General features: G+C 42.2%; 1 protein-coding gene across 2 annotated transcripts in view; it reads left to right on the top strand.

Moving 5' to 3' along the window:
* The window catches only part of cblb (Cbl proto-oncogene B, E3 ubiquitin protein ligase), a 79,645-nt gene extending 62,987 nt beyond the window's left edge, over positions 1 to 16,658 (top strand). For both annotated transcript variants that reach the window (XM_058412679.1, XM_058412680.1), the window contains exons 10-19: positions 2,156 to 2,356; positions 3,228 to 3,413; positions 4,105 to 4,470; positions 5,791 to 5,885; positions 8,686 to 8,826; positions 10,155 to 10,216; positions 11,359 to 11,466; positions 11,989 to 12,150; positions 12,890 to 13,003; positions 13,915 to 16,658. In XM_058412679.1, coding sequence (XP_058268662.1) covers positions 2,156 to 2,356; positions 3,228 to 3,413; positions 4,105 to 4,470; positions 5,791 to 5,885; positions 8,686 to 8,826; positions 10,155 to 10,216; positions 11,359 to 11,466; positions 11,989 to 12,150; positions 12,890 to 13,003; positions 13,915 to 14,168 — 1,689 coding nt within the window. In that variant the 3' untranslated portion in view covers positions 14,169 to 16,658. The remainder of the gene's footprint in view (positions 1 to 2,155; positions 2,357 to 3,227; positions 3,414 to 4,104; positions 4,471 to 5,790; positions 5,886 to 8,685; positions 8,827 to 10,154; positions 10,217 to 11,358; positions 11,467 to 11,988; positions 12,151 to 12,889; positions 13,004 to 13,914) is intronic.
* The last annotated feature ends 2,605 nt before the right edge of the window (positions 16,659 to 19,263 follow it).

Genomic DNA, 19,263 nt, shown 5'->3' with positions numbered 1-19,263 from the left:
AGTGAATGACCCACAAATTTGAGGGAAAGTATGTGTCAGATTGCATACATGTGTGTTAGTTTTTCTGTGTGTGTGTGCGCGCCTGTGTGTGTGTGGATGTAATTGGACATGTGCACGTGTTTGAGTTAAACGTTTTGGGATTAAAATAAAAGACGACTCTGAGATATGACTTTATGGAGTGCTTTTCAGCACCAGATTGTCACTGAAGTGTCAGTTCAGCTCTGCAAGGAGGAAACGTATCATAAGGCAAACAGCTTCAGTTTGATTTAGATTTAGTTAGGAGTGTGTGGTAGCTCATATATCAGCTGGCCCACACCATAGCGTGTGTGACAGGTAGAGAAATAGGTTGAGTTTGCATATCCAGATCTAGAAATGACTACAGTGTTGATCTGTTTGATTTCACAGCTTTACATCATGTCCTCCTATGCTCTGTTGCCGAGTTTGATTTTTGTGTAGGCATGGACCTCTTTCACTGTAAAATAACTTCCATGAACCTTCTCAGCACATTTATTTTATGAACCTAATCCAACTATTTAAATATTAAACACGTCATTTAAGTGTATACATTAGTAACCTGGAGCAAGAGCTTTTTATTCCGTAATCTGTCGGTTATTATGTTTTTCAATTCCGCACTTCGGATTAAAGGAGGAGTTTACTTACAGACCCAGTGTTTACAAAGCGAACGTGCAAAGACCAAGGAAGTGCAAATAAGTCAAACGCTCTTTACTAACAAAACGGTACATATAACTTTGTGTCATTCCACACGGAACAACTTCGGAGCGCTCCTCCTTCTCCACACTAGTAAACACTGGGTCTTTAGCTCTGCCTATGTCACGCGTGACCTTACGTGACCTGATGATGTAGTACGTAGCGTCGCGGACGCGCATCCCAGAGCTAGTGCTAGACGAGCTTTTGTGGTTAAAAAGTATACAATTTTTATTTTTCTAAGAAAATGGCTGTTTTGGTTAGATAAGAGCCTTCTTCCTGGGCTGGGATCGAGGTTTAGAGCTTTTTGAAGCTGCATTTAAACTGCATTCTGGAAGGTCAAACTCGTGGGCACCATTGAAGTCCACTATATGGAGAAAAATCCTCAAAAAACATCATTTCTTTATGACTGAAGAAAGAAAGACATGAGCATCTTGGATGACAAGGGGATGAGTAAATTATTTGTGGATTTTTGTTCTGGAAGTGAACTTCTCCTTTAAACCCATTCAATCTGTTGATTAGTCTAATAACTCAGTCACGACTGTAAACATGTTTGGTAATGGTGGTGTTGTGGTTTCCAAATAAACTTTCTCGAAATAAATAAATAAATAATATATAAATATAATAAATAAATCACAGGCCCCTGGACTCTGGGGCTCCCCGACCTCCAGATTAAGAACCCCTGTCTTAAGGCATTTCCCCTTCTCGTTCTGAACAGCTTTAATAGCACTCGATAATAGAGAGCTCTCATTCTCTCTTCCCGCAATTCTAATTAGTATTAGCTTTCAGCCGGTGCTTTGATGTGTCGCGCAAGTCCCCGTCCAGATGGCCTTCATAATCATCTTTTGTTCTTGTAAATATTGACACTCTTTGATTCGCCAAGTTTAAGTAGAGGAAATGAAAGATGAATGTTCTGTTTTTCCTGCCATGTGCAATCTGTCACCAGGCATGGAAGCCCATGAGATTATAAATTCCTGGTTGGTGAGTGTCCAATCCATCCAGCAAGGGGGTTATATCAAAGAGTAGCAAGGTAATCGGTCTGCAAAACGAAGCAAGGAGTGCCGGGGTTCGTGGATCAGGGCTGAACTAGAGCATGTGCTGTGCAGCTGGTGGTGATTGCTGCTCTTGTCGCCTCCGATTCAGCAAGTAAAGCACTTCCTTGTGTAGTCGCACTCTTTCCACAGCAGGACCCTGTTTACAGCTTTAGACAAATAAGCAAGCTCGAGCTGCTGGGATAGGCTTCACCAGAGGCGCTTGAGTTCATGTGTGATTGTGTCCGTGCGTCAGTGCATGCCTGTGTCTGTTTCTCTTAAAAGAGATGCAGACTATATAAGGCACTTTGATTTGTATTGGAATTGTGTGTGTGTATATGTATATTTATACATATATATGTGCATGCATGCGTGTGTTGTTGTTCAGAGTTAATTTCTAACATTCCTCCCTCCTGCAGGAGTCAGATGGTCAGGGCTGTCCCTTCTGTCGCTGTGAGATCAAGGGCACAGAGCCAATTATCGTGGACCCGTTTGACCCCAGGAATGAAGGCGCCAAGTGCTTCTTTTTGGAGCAGTTTAACTCACCCATGCTAGATCTGGACGACGACGACGATCGAGATGATTCTTTAGTGATGAATGGCCTGACCTCCATCAGAAAGGTAAATGTGTGAAAGTATCATTTATTCTTATATGCATTATATTTCATTGCTAAATAATGTGACATTTTAAAAATACTTATTAGTATTAGATCATGTACAAGTCCCTGTTGAATGAGCTGTTAGAGTAGATATGATACGCTAGACACGAGCATGTCAATGTAGCCCGCAGTCAGAGCTACAGTAAGAGCCGATCTGTTATAGAAAATTAATCAACACCTTCTGACCAGTCATGTTGGTAAAGCCTAGCTATAGACTTGGAGCATAACAGGTCCAGATTTCCTTCAGATATTTAAAGCAAGAGTTTCTCGGTGTGAAAAAGAGCCAGTTAGCTCCTTATTATCCCATCTTTCATACCTCTTACTACAGTTTTTAACATGTGTAGGACGTGTGAAGTCCATTTGTATTAGCACTGGCAGAGGACAGCGTCTTTATCCACTGTGCTTGCTACAGATCCTGTCCTATTTCTCTGTCCTTCTCCCATGCTCCTCTTCAAAACAAATCTTTCACTCAGACCTGGTGAGCAGTTCTGAACATGGTCTATGTTCTACAGAAGGCTTTTGAGAGAAGGTGTTCTGTATTTCTCTGGTATAAATGTCAGCCAGAGAAAGAAATCTGCAGACTCGTGGATCCCCGCTCGGCATTATTGAGTCTGTTTTTATTTCTGTTAGCAGTTTAAAGAACACATTGAACTGGGGCTATTTTCATGTAGCTAGATGACACTTTTATTGAGTGGACCGGACACTGTAGAATTCAAAATAAAAACGGCTTCTATAATCTAAAATTGATTAATTCCTCCGTACATTTGGACCGGTTTATGGATTTTACCTTCTGTGGTCAATAGCGTATTTTTCCTCTCCTTTATCCCCGGCAGTGCACAGAGCTTCAGAACTCCCCCATCATTTCTCCCAGCTCTTCTCCTGTAAGCCAGCGTAGGAAACCCATGGCAGATCATGCAGGTGTTCAGCATCTGGGTCTGCCTCCAGTACCACCCCGCCTCGACCTCATCCAGAAGGGCGTGATCCGCTCACCTGCTGCCAGCCCCACCGGCTCACCTAAGGTGTGTGTGGTGTGTGTGTTTGTTCTCTGTGTGTTTTCTATATTTGGGGACAATATTTTATATTATTAGACGTATGAACACATGTGCTCTAGGTTAGAAATAGAAACACAGAACTAAACATTCTCTCCAGATTTGAGATCTGTGTTTCTGTCTGTGCGTCTCTGTCTATGTCCCTCTGTCTGTGTTTGTCTCTCTGTCTGTGGCTCTCTGTGTGTCTTTGTCTGTGTCCCACTGTCTGTGTCTCTCTGTGTTTGTGTGTCTCTGTGTCTCTCTGTCTGTGTGTCAATCTCTGTGTCTGTGTGTATTTGTCTGTGTCTCACTGTCTGTGTGTCTCTTTGTTTGTGTGTTTGTGTCTCTCTGTGTGTATTTGTCTGTGTGTCTCTCTGTGTGTCTCTCTGTGTCTCACTGTCTGTGTGTCTCTGTCTCTGTGTGCACATTCGTGTGTGTGTGTAAAAGATAGAGAGAATGTGATTAAAACATGTTTTTACTTTATATTCCTCAAAGCAGGAATTGATTTCCTCAGAGTGAGTGAGTGTATGATGTAGTGCTCTATGATGAACTTGTGTCCCGTCCAGAACATATTCCTGTCCTGTGTCCTGTGTCCAGTGACCCTAACCAGGACAAAGTGGTTACTCAAGATGAACACATGGATGTCATTATATTAAACCATTCTGCTATCTTCTTCCTCCAGGGCTCACCAGGTGCATCCAGGAAACAGGACAAGCCGTTACCGCCTCCTCCACCTCCTCAGAGAGACCCTCCTCCTCCACCTCCTCCTGAACGCCCTCCTCCCATCCCTCCCGAGAGCAGAGCCGCCTGGCTGGCAGTGCCTTCCTCCTCCTCCTCCTCCTCCTCCTCCTCCTCAGGGCTTCCCCGTGACTTGTCTCTGCCCTCAGACGCCTGGAGCCCAAAAGACTGCAGTCACCTGGCAGAGAGCAGAGCAGGAGTAGAGCGTTCACCCAAACTCGCCCACGTTGCTCCTTCTCACCTCAACGGGAGACCCCTGAGCTGCGGTGCTATTGGCTATAGACCAGATACACACACGGACTGTAGCAAGGTGAGACACCGGAACACCTTCCCTTCTTTATTATACAACCGGCAGATACACATCAAAATAATATATTGTATTTACAGATTCCAGCCAGTTTTTGGCATATTTTTGTTCTTGCCATTTTTGGATGTTTGTCCAAATTCAGGCACAGCAACAGTTGCTTTGACTTTCCAAGATCACCACACACACGGACATATTGATGAACGTGAATTTCACTATACGGTCTTGTCATTTTTCACTGCAAGCATTGTAATTAGTTTACTCTTATCTGAAATTTTCCTATCAGCAATTATGCAATAGTTGGGTCTGTCCATGCACTGGAGTATATAGAAATCTGACCAATACAAAACACCCGTGTTACAAAGAACTGCAGATCTTAACTAACTCCAGTACCAAAAAGGTTAGGACCATGTTGTACCTTTCGGTTGGTAGCTCTCTTGCTCGTGTATTTTAAGCAGACAATAGTCAGGATTGTCTAAATCTGTTACTAAGCAACAGGAATGAAATATTCGCTCCTGCAGGCTGTTTGGGCCATGTGTGGTGTGTAGAAGAACAAAGCCTGGCACTGGAGCAAGAGATGTCATCATGTATTTAAAAACAAAACTTATCCCCCTTGCTATAGTTCACTTTTTATTTCTCTTACAGAAGTATCAAAAGCACCGTTGAATGACAAATTTGGCCGTGGCGTGCCAGCATGTGTTGCGTTCTGTGGGCTCATGATTTAACTAGACCGAATCGGACACACACACACACTGAGCTCAGTGGGATTTGGGGATTATATGTTAAATAGAGACTCTAGTGCCCATCATCCTGAGGGAGGAAGTGTGTGTGTGGGTGAGGGGGTGGAAGAGAGAGCAAACCAGAGATGGCCACATGTTCTCTTTTGAGTGGTGTCTTCTTCCTGCCAGGGTGACATTTGAAGGCAGAGCTTCATCAGGACTCATTAAATATCACCACAGGACCACAATCGTGTGATTTCAGCATGGGGGATGTTGTGTGTGTGTGTGTGTGTGTCAGAAAAGAAAGGTAGAGTCAGCATCCGCTAAGGTGACACAAACAGCAAAACATCAAACTTTCATATTTATTAAAAGCAAAAACTAATTTTAATACAAATCCAGTTTTCAGATCGCCCTGGGACTGAGCTACAGAAATGTACGCTACATGAAATAGAGCAGTGCTCGCTACTCACTCACTCACTCACACTGGCCTGTAGGGGGAGCTGTGGCACTGCGGCTTTCTCACAGGAGAGGTGTGTGTGAGAGAGAGAGACTGGCTAAGAAGCTCTGTGAAAATTCCGTGTCTGACTTTGGCCTTGTCTGTCTGTAGCTCACTAACGGCCTGCTAACCTCTGAGAGGTATGATGTTCCCCCACAACGACATTCCCCTCCTCCACCTTCCCTCTCTAGCACAAACAACCAGAGGTAAGTATCTCTCTCTTTATCTCTTACACACACACACACACACACACACAGTCACTGCAAAACCTAATCTCATTCAGTTCTGTGCTTCGGTACCGGTTCTCAGACAACAAAATCAATTTAATATTCGAAAAGCATGGAGGCAGAAAGCAACAGCGCACCCACCATAACTGCACATCTTGTAAACACTCCTCCATTACACTACCAGATTTATAGTGCTATCTTAATGCATTTCTGCATGAAATCAAGACGAAATAAAGATAAAAAAAATAAGAGAGAATGATTCAGAGCTCTTTGGCGGAAGGAGTTTTCACCCAAAAGTTAAATTCCCATTTCTTTAATGTGGTCTCATGTAAGCACCATCTCCTCATTGTGTTTTTCATCCTCAGTGAAACAGTTGTTTAGTTGTGTGTGTGTGTGTGTGTGTGTGTGTGTGTGTGTGTGTGTGTGGAGGTGCTGGCAGGTTTAGGTCTACTGTGTGAGTGTGTCGAGTCTGGGAGGCTCTCTGTCAGTGCCAGTCGTGCCTTTGTTTGGACACGTGCTACAATTATGTAAAAAACAACAGGCTCTGTTGTTTGTGTTCATGGCACACACACACACACTTGTATACACACACGGCGTACAGAAGGCTCAGGGAGAGCTTTCAGTGTATAGATTTAATTATAGCCACGGCCACCCGTGCTTTCTGTATTGTTAAAGCAGGCAGTGACATTTAGGTGCCATTATATGTGTGAAATAATAGTTATATTAGGCAACTAATAGTGACATATGGTTTCAGTCCCCATGGTGGTGTGTTTGTGTGAGTGTGCGTGAGAGAGAGGGGTTTATATTGTTAACATTATCAGTGAATATAGTACAGGGTGGCAGAGAGTTTCTGAATCCTGTGAGGCTGCTGCTTGTGTGTGTGTGTGTGTGTGTGTGTGTGTGTGTATGTGTGTGTGTGTGTGTGTGTCTTTGCCTCTGTGTGCTTTGTTCAGTAGCTAGAGGCTAAAGTGCAGCTGTGCACACTGATCTGCTGGCTCAGGGCATAGTAGATTCTTTGTAATGAGCAGCTCACATACCCGGCACTGTTGATGTAATTTTCCACCTTAGGGAAAAAACACACACACAGACACGTGCTCTCACACACACACACACACACACACACACAGTCACTGTTTTAACAGTACTCTGGCTCAATGATGCTGAAGAGGTGGAAAATACAATTCCATAAACGCCTTAGTGTTGCTGAGAAATGAACCATGCCCACTCTGTTCTGATTCGCAGCTGAAGTGTGCAGCAGTCTGGTTATTAACATTGTGTTTACTTTGCCCTCTAGTGGCCATGGAAGTAAAAGCAAGTTGTGTGTAAGTGTGTCTTTTTGTGTCTGTGTTTGTGTGTGCATGTGGTGCTTGTGCCAGGAGACTGTAATCTTCCTCTTATCTGAGTTCAGAAGTGCGGCGCTTCTAGTGTGTGTGTGTGTGTGTGTGTGTGTGTGTGTGTGTGTGTGTGTGTGTGTGTGTGTGTGTCTATGTGTGTGTGTGAGAATGCTCATCTGTCTGTTCATCTCTGATTTTTGATGAGGTGACTGTGTGCTAAACCTCTGAGGCCTGGGTTGATCTTCAGTGTGGTCGAGGAGCGTAGAGAAGGTGTGCGTGTAACCGGTTATGACTGAGAATCCACCGTTTAATGCGTCGCTAAGACCTTTTTGTCGCCGGTGAATGATGGTGTTCGAGCACCACAGACACTGATTTATCGTCGCTTTTCCTTTCTGTGCTGTTTTGTACTGTATTCCTGCGGTTTATGTGATGGTGATGTACTACAGCTGTCGCATGTCTTCACATTACGTTCAGGTTTTAATTACCGGAAAGAGTTAGCGCTTCTTCGCTTTGTTCTGACTCAGACACGGAAGCTGAGTGTTGCATCACACCGTCACAGAGAGGAAAATATCATCATTTTCTCATGAACCGAGAATCGTGTTTTTATTTATTATCCCACAGCGCTGTTATTTAATCTGATTTCTGGGCATAATAATCGTCCATCATCCACGCAGCCATCGTTTTGTAACCTCATCCAACAATGGTTTCTTATTCACTATGTGCTCACTGCATAGGCTGTAGCATGCATTCATTCATCAACTCATCTGAGACACCAGTCCATTACAGCCACATTCACACACTTACTCAAACCTAGTGGCAGTGCTTGTTTTTTTTAGGAGGTGAACATGCGAAACCCAACACCTGAGCTCAGGATCGAAGGCTGTAACAAAATCAAATCTATGTAGCGCACTATATCTCTTTTCAAGCTGCAGCTACAGACATAATGCCTCCAGTACATACTTATGAAGTCAAATCTTTTTAATACTTTCTTCCTTTATAGATATTCAATATATTTGGGCTAAAGGGTAAGGATACGTGTCTTAATTGCACAACTAAAAGTAAAACAGTATATCTTTTTTTTTATTTTTTTTAATTTATTTATTGTTATTTTTAAATGTGTTTTGTGTCACTGAAATCACGATTATTGTGAACATCTGGGTGGAATTAGAGAAGTAGGTTTTTTTCAGGTTAATGAACATACTTGTATTACATTTAGGGGTGTGTGTGATAGAGAGAGAGAGATAGGGGGGGGAGATAGAGAAGGAGGGAGGGAGAGAGAGGCGTATATTTGCTACTAATGAGGTTGTATGAGGAGCTTATGATACGCTGTTCAAGTCTGATAGCACTGTGCTGGGTACTGACATTTGTAGGAACTAATGATGTGTAGTGTTTTCATGGTATTGTGTTTGGTAATTCGTGTGTGTGTGTGTGTGTGCGCATGGCAGGTTTTCGAACCCATTCAGCAGCATGTGCTTGGAGAGATCTCGGGTAACAGACAGGATGGAGGATGAGTATCAGATTCCCTCCTCGCACCCTGTGTGCATCACACAACCTCCTGTGTGCATCTCTGTCCACATTCCTAACAGGTACACACACACACACACACACACACACACGCTTCCGCCCACACAGTAAAACACCCATTTAAAGCAAAGCACAATGCACACAGCAGTCAGTGCCTAAAACTCACAGAGCCATATGAGCAGTAACTAACTCGCAGCTCAGTTTGTGTTCACTACTTATAAATAGATGCTTCTCTTGCCTCATTCTCGTTTATCTTTATGGAAGTGCACCTCATTTTAAAGACATCGCTGGACTTGCAGAAGAAACTCAACAAGAAAAAGCTCTTTTTGGTATTTGGTATCTTAATGCTGAGAGTGATTCAAACTACAGCACATTGCTACCAGGAGTGTAACAAAACACATCGAGCAATACTCTACATGTTCGACGCTGTCGTCAATCAAGACTTCTTTTAACGGATACCTTTTAAGGCAAAAAATTTGGTTGAGAAATATCTGAGATGTTGGTATTTACATTTAAAATAAAATGGCAAATATAAAGGGAGGTGAATATAAAGGCTTGGGTGGACATTGCCAAGCTTTGAGACAAATGGACATTGTCTCAAAGCAGCTTTACAGAAGTGTAGAAACAGAGAAGGAAAAAAAATATATACATGAAGTTTAAAGTTAAGTAACTATTTTATCCATAATCTACAGTAATAAACACCACCTACCTAGTGAACAACTTTTGGCTAAAAAAAAAAAACCCACCCAGTTTATTCTAATGACAGGCTGCTTGGTTACTTGCCACCATTTCCTTCATAACAGTGTGTGTGTGGTTTTAACAAGAACAAAACAAGTGCTTGGGGTATTTGTTTGGCGTACTTCTGACTAGCGTTTAAGCTAAAGAAAGGAGCATGTGTGTTCATTTTATAGAGTGCAGGTTTTCTTTGGAGCAGATTCATTAGCAGCCAGTAATTTTGCACCAACCAAATGACAAGAAAATGTCATTAATACAAATTTGATGTAAGGAAAATATATATAGATGAAAAAAATGTTATTATAGCATCTATCAGTTCCTCCTGATAAGAACTGTTTTGTTTTTGAAATAGCAGTAGAAGCTGCTCTCCTCGTGTTCAGAAAATTCATCAGTTTTTAGCATTAAAAAAGAGCATGCCTAATGTTCTCCAGATGGCACGTGTTCATACACTTCAGTAAATATATGTTGAAGGGAACTAAAATCATCGTTTTGTCTCGTTTCTCTAATCCTAAAAAGATGTTAGAAAAGTTTTCTGTTCTTAGCAGTGTCAAGCGCAGTAAACATTTGTCTTGGACGGTGATGTTCAGTGTGGTTCCATGTAAATGAAGAAAGAACCGTTGGTTTTAAACAAACACACCCCTGTCTTTTTGTGTAGGGCTTCAGAGAACTCGTCAGATCTGAGCTCAGAAGAGAAGAGGCTGAAAGCTCCAGACCACGGTAAACACTAACGTTATTCCTGCTGCACTTAAAGGAGAAGTTCCACTTCCAGAACTAAAATCCACATATAATTTACTCATCCTCTTGTCATTCAAGATGTTCATGTCTTTCTTTCTTCAGTCGTAAAGAAACTATGTTTTTATAGGTAAACATTGTAGTATTTTTCTTCATATAGTGGACTTCAATGGTGCCCACGAGTTTGTCCTTCCAGAATGCAGATTAAATGCAGCTTCAAGGAGCTCTAAACCTCGATCCCAGCCCAGGAAGAAGGGTCTTATCGAGAGAAAGGATCGCTCATTTTCTTAGAAAAATAAAAATTGTATACTTTTTAACCACAAAAGCTCGTCTAGCACTAGCTCTGAGATGCACATATATGATGCTACGTACTACATAATCACATCGAAAGGTCACGTGTGATGTAGGCGGAGCTACAGACCCAGTGTTTACAAAGCGAATGTGCAAAGACCAAGGAAGTACAAATAAGTCAAATGCTCTTTACTCACAAAAAGGTATAACGATGTTGGACGATTTTGAAGTTGTAGGAGGAAGTGAAATGGAGTTTTTCCGCCATACCCTACCTTAATTATAAGTAACTAGTAAACACAATATGTGACACCTGACCTACCGATGTGATTACGTAGTACGTAGCGTCGCGGACGCACATCTCAGAGCTAGTGCTAGACGAGCTTTTGTGGTTAAAAAGTATACCATTTTAATTTTTCTAAGAAAATGACCGATGGTGTGGCTAGATAAGGGCCTTCTTTCTGGTCTGGGATCATTTAGAGCTCCTTGAAGCTGCATTTAAACTGCATTTAGGAAGGTCAAACCCAGGGGCACCACTGAAGTCATGGAGAAAAATCCTGAAATGTTTTCCTCTAAAAACATCACTTCTTTACGACTGAAGAAAGAAAGACATGAACATCTTGGATGACAAGAGGATGAGTAAAGTATTTGTAGATTTTAGTTTTGGAAGTGAACTTCTCTTTTAAGTGAGCTCACAGAAAGTGTGTGTGTGGAACACTACGAGGCTGGAAAATAAAAGCAGGTGGTGGGTGTGTTGTTTAAAAGTGTGTGAGCTCATTGCGCTGTCTCTTTAGTGTATGGAGCAGTAAACGAGTGTAACGCTACATTATCTCTATCAGGTGGGTTTGACTCGGGTGTGTCCGTTTCGGGTGTGGTTCCCGCCACACATTGTCCCCTCCACAACAACCGGACTCCCGCAGACTACGACATCCTTCTACCCCCACAAGGTAACACTCACAGACTCCTCTCACAGAAATGCATGCTGACTACCTGCTTTTTTTTTTGGTTTATTTGCATTTCCTATCTAGCGTGGTGTTTCGATTCTCAGCAGAAGTCTATATGATGATAAAAATGTTCATTTCTATTGAAGAGATTCCTTTACTAGGATCTGGGTCTGGTGCCTTCATTAATGTTTAGTTAGATGATTTGCTGATCAAAAGCAAATAGAAGTTCATCCGGCCCGTTTCCATTTCTCATGAAAGTTTGATGTTAGGTTGTGATTGCTCATTAATGATTGATGTTTGAGTGTTCATTCAGAAAGAAAAATTGCATAGAATATTTAAATGTATTGAATGATAGAAAGAAAAATCTCTTCATAACCATATCAACATTTTGCTGAATGTAATCAATCTTGCATTCGAACATGACCTTTGCCGCTGTAGTTGCACTTTGGTGTCGCCATCTGGTGGTGGAATATTTAAAATGCAGTTGAGTTTAAATATTTATTTTTCCTGTTGTGTTCTGTCCAGCCTTGCCAGCAGAAGATCCTTTTAACACAGCACCTCCATCACAGCCTCCTCCTCCACCCCCTGTTAGACACAGCTTCCCAGATGCCTCCTGCTCCTCCTCATCGTCTCCATCCTGCCCCAGAGCGGCTCGGCCCTCATCCGGACACTTCCTCCTCAGCTCAGGTAACTTCACTGCACATCATACCACAACCTATGTTAAACAAAAATAAAATAAAAATGCTATTATATTTTTTTTCTGCTCGTCAGCAGCAGGTGTATGGTTTTGCTTCTCTGCTGAAGTGTGACACTGGTGTGTTGGTGCTGTTTTATTTCACAACCTGCACACACTTCAGTTTAAAATGTACAAGTCTAAACTGTAGCAGCTGATCAGCTACAGGGTGGTGTGATGCAGCCTGATAGTCATCGTTTATTCCTTTAGAGGTTTTTCTATAACGGCACCCAATGTGTTTTATTCACCTTATACCACAGCAAAAATCAACAAAAGTTATTTTTTACTATTTATTTAATTAAATACACATTCGTTTAATGTTACGAATTGTCTATCATCTATAACATCATCAGGTATGACATTGAGCAGTGAGAGGTGAAGTGAATAAGACTGATGATCTCCTCATCATGGCACCTGTTAGTGGGTGGGATATATTAGGCAGCAAGTGAACATTTTGTCCTTAAAGTTGATGTGTTAGAAGCAGGAAAAGTGTAAGGATTTGAGCGAGTTTGACCAAAAGGGCCAAATTGTGCTGGCTAGACCACTGGACCAGAGCATCTCCAAAACTGCAGCTCATGCTCTTGATCTGAGAAAAAGAATGTCACTAAAACCTAATCATTTTTAATTGTGGTATAGTGGTTATATCACAACGGTACTTTAAAAATGTCCCACTTTATTTGTTTAACATTTTAGATGCTTTCCTGGACGTTCTGAGCAGTTCTGCCCCTCTCCCACCTGTTCGGAGACAGACAGGGGAAAGTGCTGTCCGAAACTCGCAAGAATACGACCAGCTTCCTCCTACATCACGTATGTTGTATTATATTATACAGTCTTGGGGCGTTTTCACACTCGGGAGTACTCAAGTTCCAACCCTGATTTATTTGGGGTTTGTTAGCATAGCAGGGTTTGTTTTAACACAGGCAAGTTCTTCTGAATTGCAAATTGTTTTAGACAAACAATAACTGCGGGACGTTTTGAGGTTCTTATTCATGTTTATTTTAATAATATTATTATGTAACATGAAAAGTAAAGTAGGTTGCATGGTTGCTTGCAGCAAGCTGTCTCACAGCTCACATGTTCTTCCTGTATACAACTGGTTTTCGTCTGGGTTCTCCAGTTTCCTCTCACCTTTCAAGAACATGCCAGTAGGTGGACTGACTATGCTGAATTGCCCCTAGAAGTGAAAATGCATTTCGGTGGATGGAGATAGACTGTAGGTTCCCTAGATACTTGATGACTTTTAAGAAAAGTTCTTTGTTTACGTACAACAGTTAAAAAAAAAAAAGAAAAGAAAGAAATAGTAGCATAGCCAGTATAACCACTTAATGGCTGGGGTGTTTTTGCCTTAAAGTGTGAAAACACCCTCATGTAGCATGGACATCTACGGAATCCTGAAGAGATGTTCTCTCCCCTCATACGTGGTGCTTCATCAGTTCGGTGACACGTCTTCAGAATGAACCCAGGTCTAATTTGGAAGCTTATTAACTTCATGAACATACATGACGTATACAATACAAGTGCTGCCAGAGGTCCTGTAATGTCCTTGTACTATATCGTGTTAGGGTGTTAGTTCAGCCATTAGCGAGAGATAAGTGCAGTCTTTCTGAATTATTAACCATGACTCGGCATCTCTCTTGGCGTGTCTGTGAGTTTAAGATGAGTCTGAGCTGATTGGCCTCATTTATTCTTTATGACCTAGCTTTGTTTCTGTCCACCAGTGGCCGGAGATGGTCTGCAGGCACCCGCGAGACCGCCTAAGCCCTTTCCTCGCAAGACCCCTCCAGAGATCCTGCATCGGAGACCCCCCGAGTACTCGCACGAGAACGTGGACGCCAAAATCGCCAAGCTGATGGGCGAGGGCTACTCGTTCGACGATGTCAAGAGAGCGCTGATGATAGCTCAGAATAAAGTGGACGTAGCGCGCAACATTTTGCGCGAGTTTGCCCTGGTGGCACCAAGACTGAACCTGTAGCCAAATGCCCTCCGTCCTCCGTCTGACTCAACATAGGCGCCAGACGGGCAGCATGCAGGGTGACTCCCCTACTGACCTGGCTCATATTACAGGCATCCGGCAGAGTCTGGGACTTGGAGAGAGAGAGAGAGACATTGGGCATGGTGCCCAGCCAGGCTCGGGGAGGAAAGTAAAGGGGTCAGAACGTGGAACCTGTGAAAAAAAAAAAAAAAAAAAAAAAAGCCTTGTGTTTACAGTGCTGTGCCGCGTGGTGGCTTTAATGCTGCTGCTACTCTCTGCTCAGTGCCACTCTGTTTTGCTCCGTTTAGTAGAGGAGCTGCAAATCTGTTCATACAGCTCATATTTTGCTGCAGACTGCTGCATATCCCAGTAGGACTGGAATCGACTGAATTAAAATTGAAATTGAATTGAACTCTGTCCTGACTGTTGATGTTGCCAGTTTGTTGCAGGCTGTTGTTGCCTCTCCTGCCAGCTGTGCTGTTGCTGCTGCAAGCCTTAGTCTAACACACACACACACACACACACACACACATGCACCTTTGTAGTTCGGTCTAAATCGTCTGTTGTTTTCATGGTGATCAGTTGAATCTTAAATTGCACCTCGTGGGGTGTGTGTGTGTGTGTGTGTGTGTGTGTGTGTGTGCTTTGCTTTTACGACTGCTCCCTCCCTCTGAGTGAAGAACTGTGAGAAAGACAAACTCTACTAGTGAGAACAGTAGAGTGCATCCTTTACAGTGACACATTATCTCCCTTTTTGCAGTTTAATGAAGTCCATTTCATCCATGAGAGAGAGAGAGAGAGAGAGAGAGAGAGAGAGTGAGATGACTGCAATGGATTATAGCTGATGCACCACAATGATTTTTTTTTTTTTTTTTTTTTTACGATCAACTCAAATCAAGTCCTGAGCATAAGAAGGCTAAGCATTTACTATATGGTTTATAATGCTATATGACGATTTTAAAGATTCAGCATGCTTGCATAATGTGGAATATCGATTTACTCTCAGCCGGAGGAAGTGCCTCTAAGCCTCCATCCGCTCACAGAATATTTCTTTTTAACCGTCGGCAACTCCCGACGCAGCGAGGAGTCACTGACGGCGGGTTTACTCTTTCTAGTAGTTTGACTCAGCAGGACCGCTCTACCCATTTCACTTCTCTCTCTTTCTCTCGATTAAATAAGCCGTTTTTACAGACCAACAATGCAGGATTGAGTATAAAACACTGGGGAAAAAGCTTTCTTCTGCCTCTGACAGTAGCAACAATGTGCTGCTAAAAATGAACCTGTATATAAAGGATTGCCAAAACATGGCGCCGCCCATTTCCTACAATAAAGCACGGTTAGTTATGCCTTAAAGGTGCCCTAGATAGTGGAGAGAACCATACAGGGTCCTAATTGCAGCAATTCCTTATCAAGGCTTGAATCTCATTGTAACATACTGTACATCAGCACATCTCTTTCGCTTTAATGTGCCACATTTTTCCTCTTTGGCTGCCAAACAAAAAAGGCCTCTGAATGTATTTGTTCCTGTTGAGCTTCATTTCCAGACGAAGGCTTTTGTATAAATGAGTGCAGTTTCATAGCCATGCATCCTGTTTGTAAAAGCCCCGAGGTCATAACCAGGACTGATCAGCGATCAGCAGCTACGTCTCTCAGCTGCTCTGCTATGCTTCCTTTAAAAATCAAGATCATGAAAACAGCATTTCCTTCACGCTCCAACAGTTACATTGCGAAGGCTATCAGGTTGCAGCCACCGGCGCTAGACGTCTGGATAAGAGAGAGAACATTTCCTCGGGTTTGACTTTTGAACATCGCGATGTTATTTCAGAATAAGGAAGTCGTGTGGTGGTGTATGGTGTAAAGCTTGTAGTAGCCAGAGTTGAGTAGTGAGACGCGAGTTAACAGCGACTAATGGAACGCTCTGTCTAACGATTTAAACTATTGATTGAGACGTTAAACCCGATCAGAGCAGTGATGTGATATTTTTTATTATAATTTTTTTAGTTCCTCATCAGATTAGATTTGCTTCTCACCCACTTCAAGCTTTGTTCTTGCACTGGTCCTTCTCTCCCGCCCTGCTTCATCTCCTCACCGGAGCTCACCCCTCTTTCGGACTCACAAACAAAGTGGCCTTTTGATAGGATTGCAGAGGGTGGGACAGTTTCTTTTCCTTTTTCTTTCTTTCTTTTTTTTTTTTTTTATGATGACTTTTTTTTTTTTTTAATGATTTTTTTTTTCCTTCAGTGAATAATCCTTTGTGGATCATGTAATGTGTGCAATTTATTTATACTTTGTTTAAAAACAAAAAAATCCTGAGATTATTTTCATTGTTCAGTAATGATGTTAACTTGCGATCTGTTCTTGTGAAAATGTTTTATAAAAGCCAGTATTAACATTAATGCTGTGTGTTTTGGTGCGTGAGTGATCCGAGACCGAGGGTTCGGATAAAAAAAAAAAAAAAAAACCTAGAGAAGTGACCAAAATTTTGATCGAAGCACAATAAATGCTTTATAATTCACATTTAAAATAGTGCTGGATTATTTAGCTAGTAAATATGTCTAAACAATAGCTCCTATAACAGGAGTGTGTCCAGTCTTATCCTGAAAAGGGTCTGGTGTGAAAGCAGGTTTTAATTCCAACCAAGCAGAAGCCACACCTGATGGCTGAAGTGGTGGCCGAAGTGGTTAAGGATCTGGGTTGTTCGGGTTCAAGCCCCAGTACTGCCAAGCTGCCATTGTTGGGCAATTGAGCAAGGCCCTTAACCCTCTCTAGTCCAGTGGCGCGGCATCATATCAACTCCTGTGCTCTGACCTCAGCTGGGATATGCGAAGAAAAGGATTCCACTGAGCTGAAATGTATGTTTGGTGATGATAAAAGCTTCTTCTTCTTCTTCAGGTCAGCTGTTTAAACAGGCGCAGTCATGTGTTGCTGCTTGATTCAGATTTACACCTACACCCACACCGGCCCTTTGCGGATAAGTTTGCACACTCCTGCTGTATGCTAATATAAGAAAACGAAAGCGAACACTGAAACAAAGCGGACCTTGGATACTATAAACCAAAACAAGGAGCAGTTATTCGCTTGAAGCACGTCTGTCAATCTCATGTTGGTTAATGGGGCATTAAAAAAAACAAACAAAGACTTAATAGACTAACAACTCATTAACACGTTTCCTTTTAAATGTGGCTTTTAAATCAGCATTTCTATGAAGTCTTGCTGTGAAATCCCTAAATTAGTAATAAGACATGTTTTACAGTGTCGAATGTATCAACACATTTTGTCAGTTGCTCAGTTTCTTGCTTCATTTTATCCTGTGTGTAAAAAAAAAAAAATTCAATTACAGTCTACATGACAATATTTTAGAGCACGGGTTCCAAAATTCATTTAGTGGACTGAGTGCATTCATATCATTTAATGTACAGGAAGCAATATACACTGTGTAGCCAAAAGTACACTATATCACCAAAAGTTTTGGGACGCCACAGTAAAAGGAATTCTTAATGTGCTTCAGCATACCAAGACATTTTGGACAATTTCATTGCTCAGACATTGGTCTATTCGGGGACGGCCCCTTCCTGTTCCAACATGACTGCACACCAGTGCACAAAGCAAGGTCCTTAAAGACACAGATGAGCGAGTTTGGTGTGGAGGAACTGACCTCAACCTGATAGAACACCTTTGGGATGAATTAGAGTGGAGACTGTGAGCCAGGCCAAAACTGGGACACCTGCCTTTACATGCACATGACTGTAACAACTTCATCTCTTCTGGGAAGGCTTTCTACAAGGTTTAGGGAATGTTTGACCATTTCTCTAGATGCGCATTTGTGAGGTCAGGCACTGGACGAGAAGGCCTGTCTCACAGTCTCCGCTCTAATTCATCCCAAAGGTGTTCTATCAGGTTGTGGTCAGGACTCTGTGCAGGTCAGTCAAGTTCCTCCACTCCAAACTCACTCATCCATGTCTTTATGGACCTTGCTTTGTACTTTGGTGTGCAGTCATGTTGGAACAGGAAGGGGTCATCCCCAAACTGTTCCCACAAAGTTGGGAGCATGAAATTGTCTTTGGTATGCTGAAGCATTAAGTGTTCCTTTCACTGGAACTAAGGGTCCGAGCCCAACCCCTGAATTCAATAATTTGGAGGGGTGTCCCAAAACTTTTGGCAATATAAGTGTATGTGGACAACTGAACATTACACACTGCCACAAAGTTTGATGCATTGGAACTCACTGGAAGTAAGAGGATTGAACCTGTTCCAGTATGACAATGCCCCCGTGCACAAAGTGAGCTCCATGAAGACAGTGTACCAAGTATGGAGTGGATGAACTGAAGACCTCGACCCCACTGAACACATATGGGAGGAACAAGAACACTGACTCCGCCCCAAGCCTCTTTACCTGATATCAGTGCCTGACCTCACTAAGGCTTGTGTGGCTGAATGAGCACAAAACTACACAGTCATCAAGCACATGAAGGTGTTATAGTCTAGTGTCCACAGACTTTGTGTGTGTGTGTGTGTAAAAACTCACACCAACACAGTTCTGAAACTACAAATATATTTCACAGCCATTAATTTGTTCTCGGCTTACATCCGATAATCGAAAGAGGAAAATTTAACGATGGCGTTCTGACTGTAGTACAGGAGCGTCGCAGATATTTTGACCTGGGGAGTGATTAGGCTCATATCTCCTTTGCTATGGCATGTATCTATCCAAGTCTGATATTTATCTTGTGAGAAAAAACACACATTTATCTAGCAAGGTTTTAGTGTAAGGCAGATCTCCTGCTGTTAATAAGTGACCAGTCCACCATCCAGGGTTTAATTGTTAACTTGACCTGGCTTGACTTTTTCTCCAAAACTGGCAGTGATGTTGAGTTTGTAGTATTAGCAAAGTATACATTTTAACATTTTATTCAGAGACATCTGAGGACCAGAGATAGATCAACTGCACACAGATATCTAGATGGCATCTTGTGTGTGTGTGTGGTGGTAAAACCAGGACTGGACATAACAGCTACACCAATTTCACTGTTATTGATCATTAAGTCTATAGGAAAGTGAATAATGGAAGGAAAAAAAAAGAAACTAAACCACTAGC

Source organism: Hemibagrus wyckioides, linkage group LG16 (assembly GCF_019097595.1).
Source record: "Hemibagrus wyckioides isolate EC202008001 linkage group LG16, SWU_Hwy_1.0, whole genome shotgun sequence".
Lineage (NCBI taxonomy): Eukaryota > Metazoa > Chordata > Actinopteri > Siluriformes > Bagridae > Hemibagrus > Hemibagrus wyckioides.
This window is presented reverse-complemented; position numbering and strand designations above follow the sequence as displayed.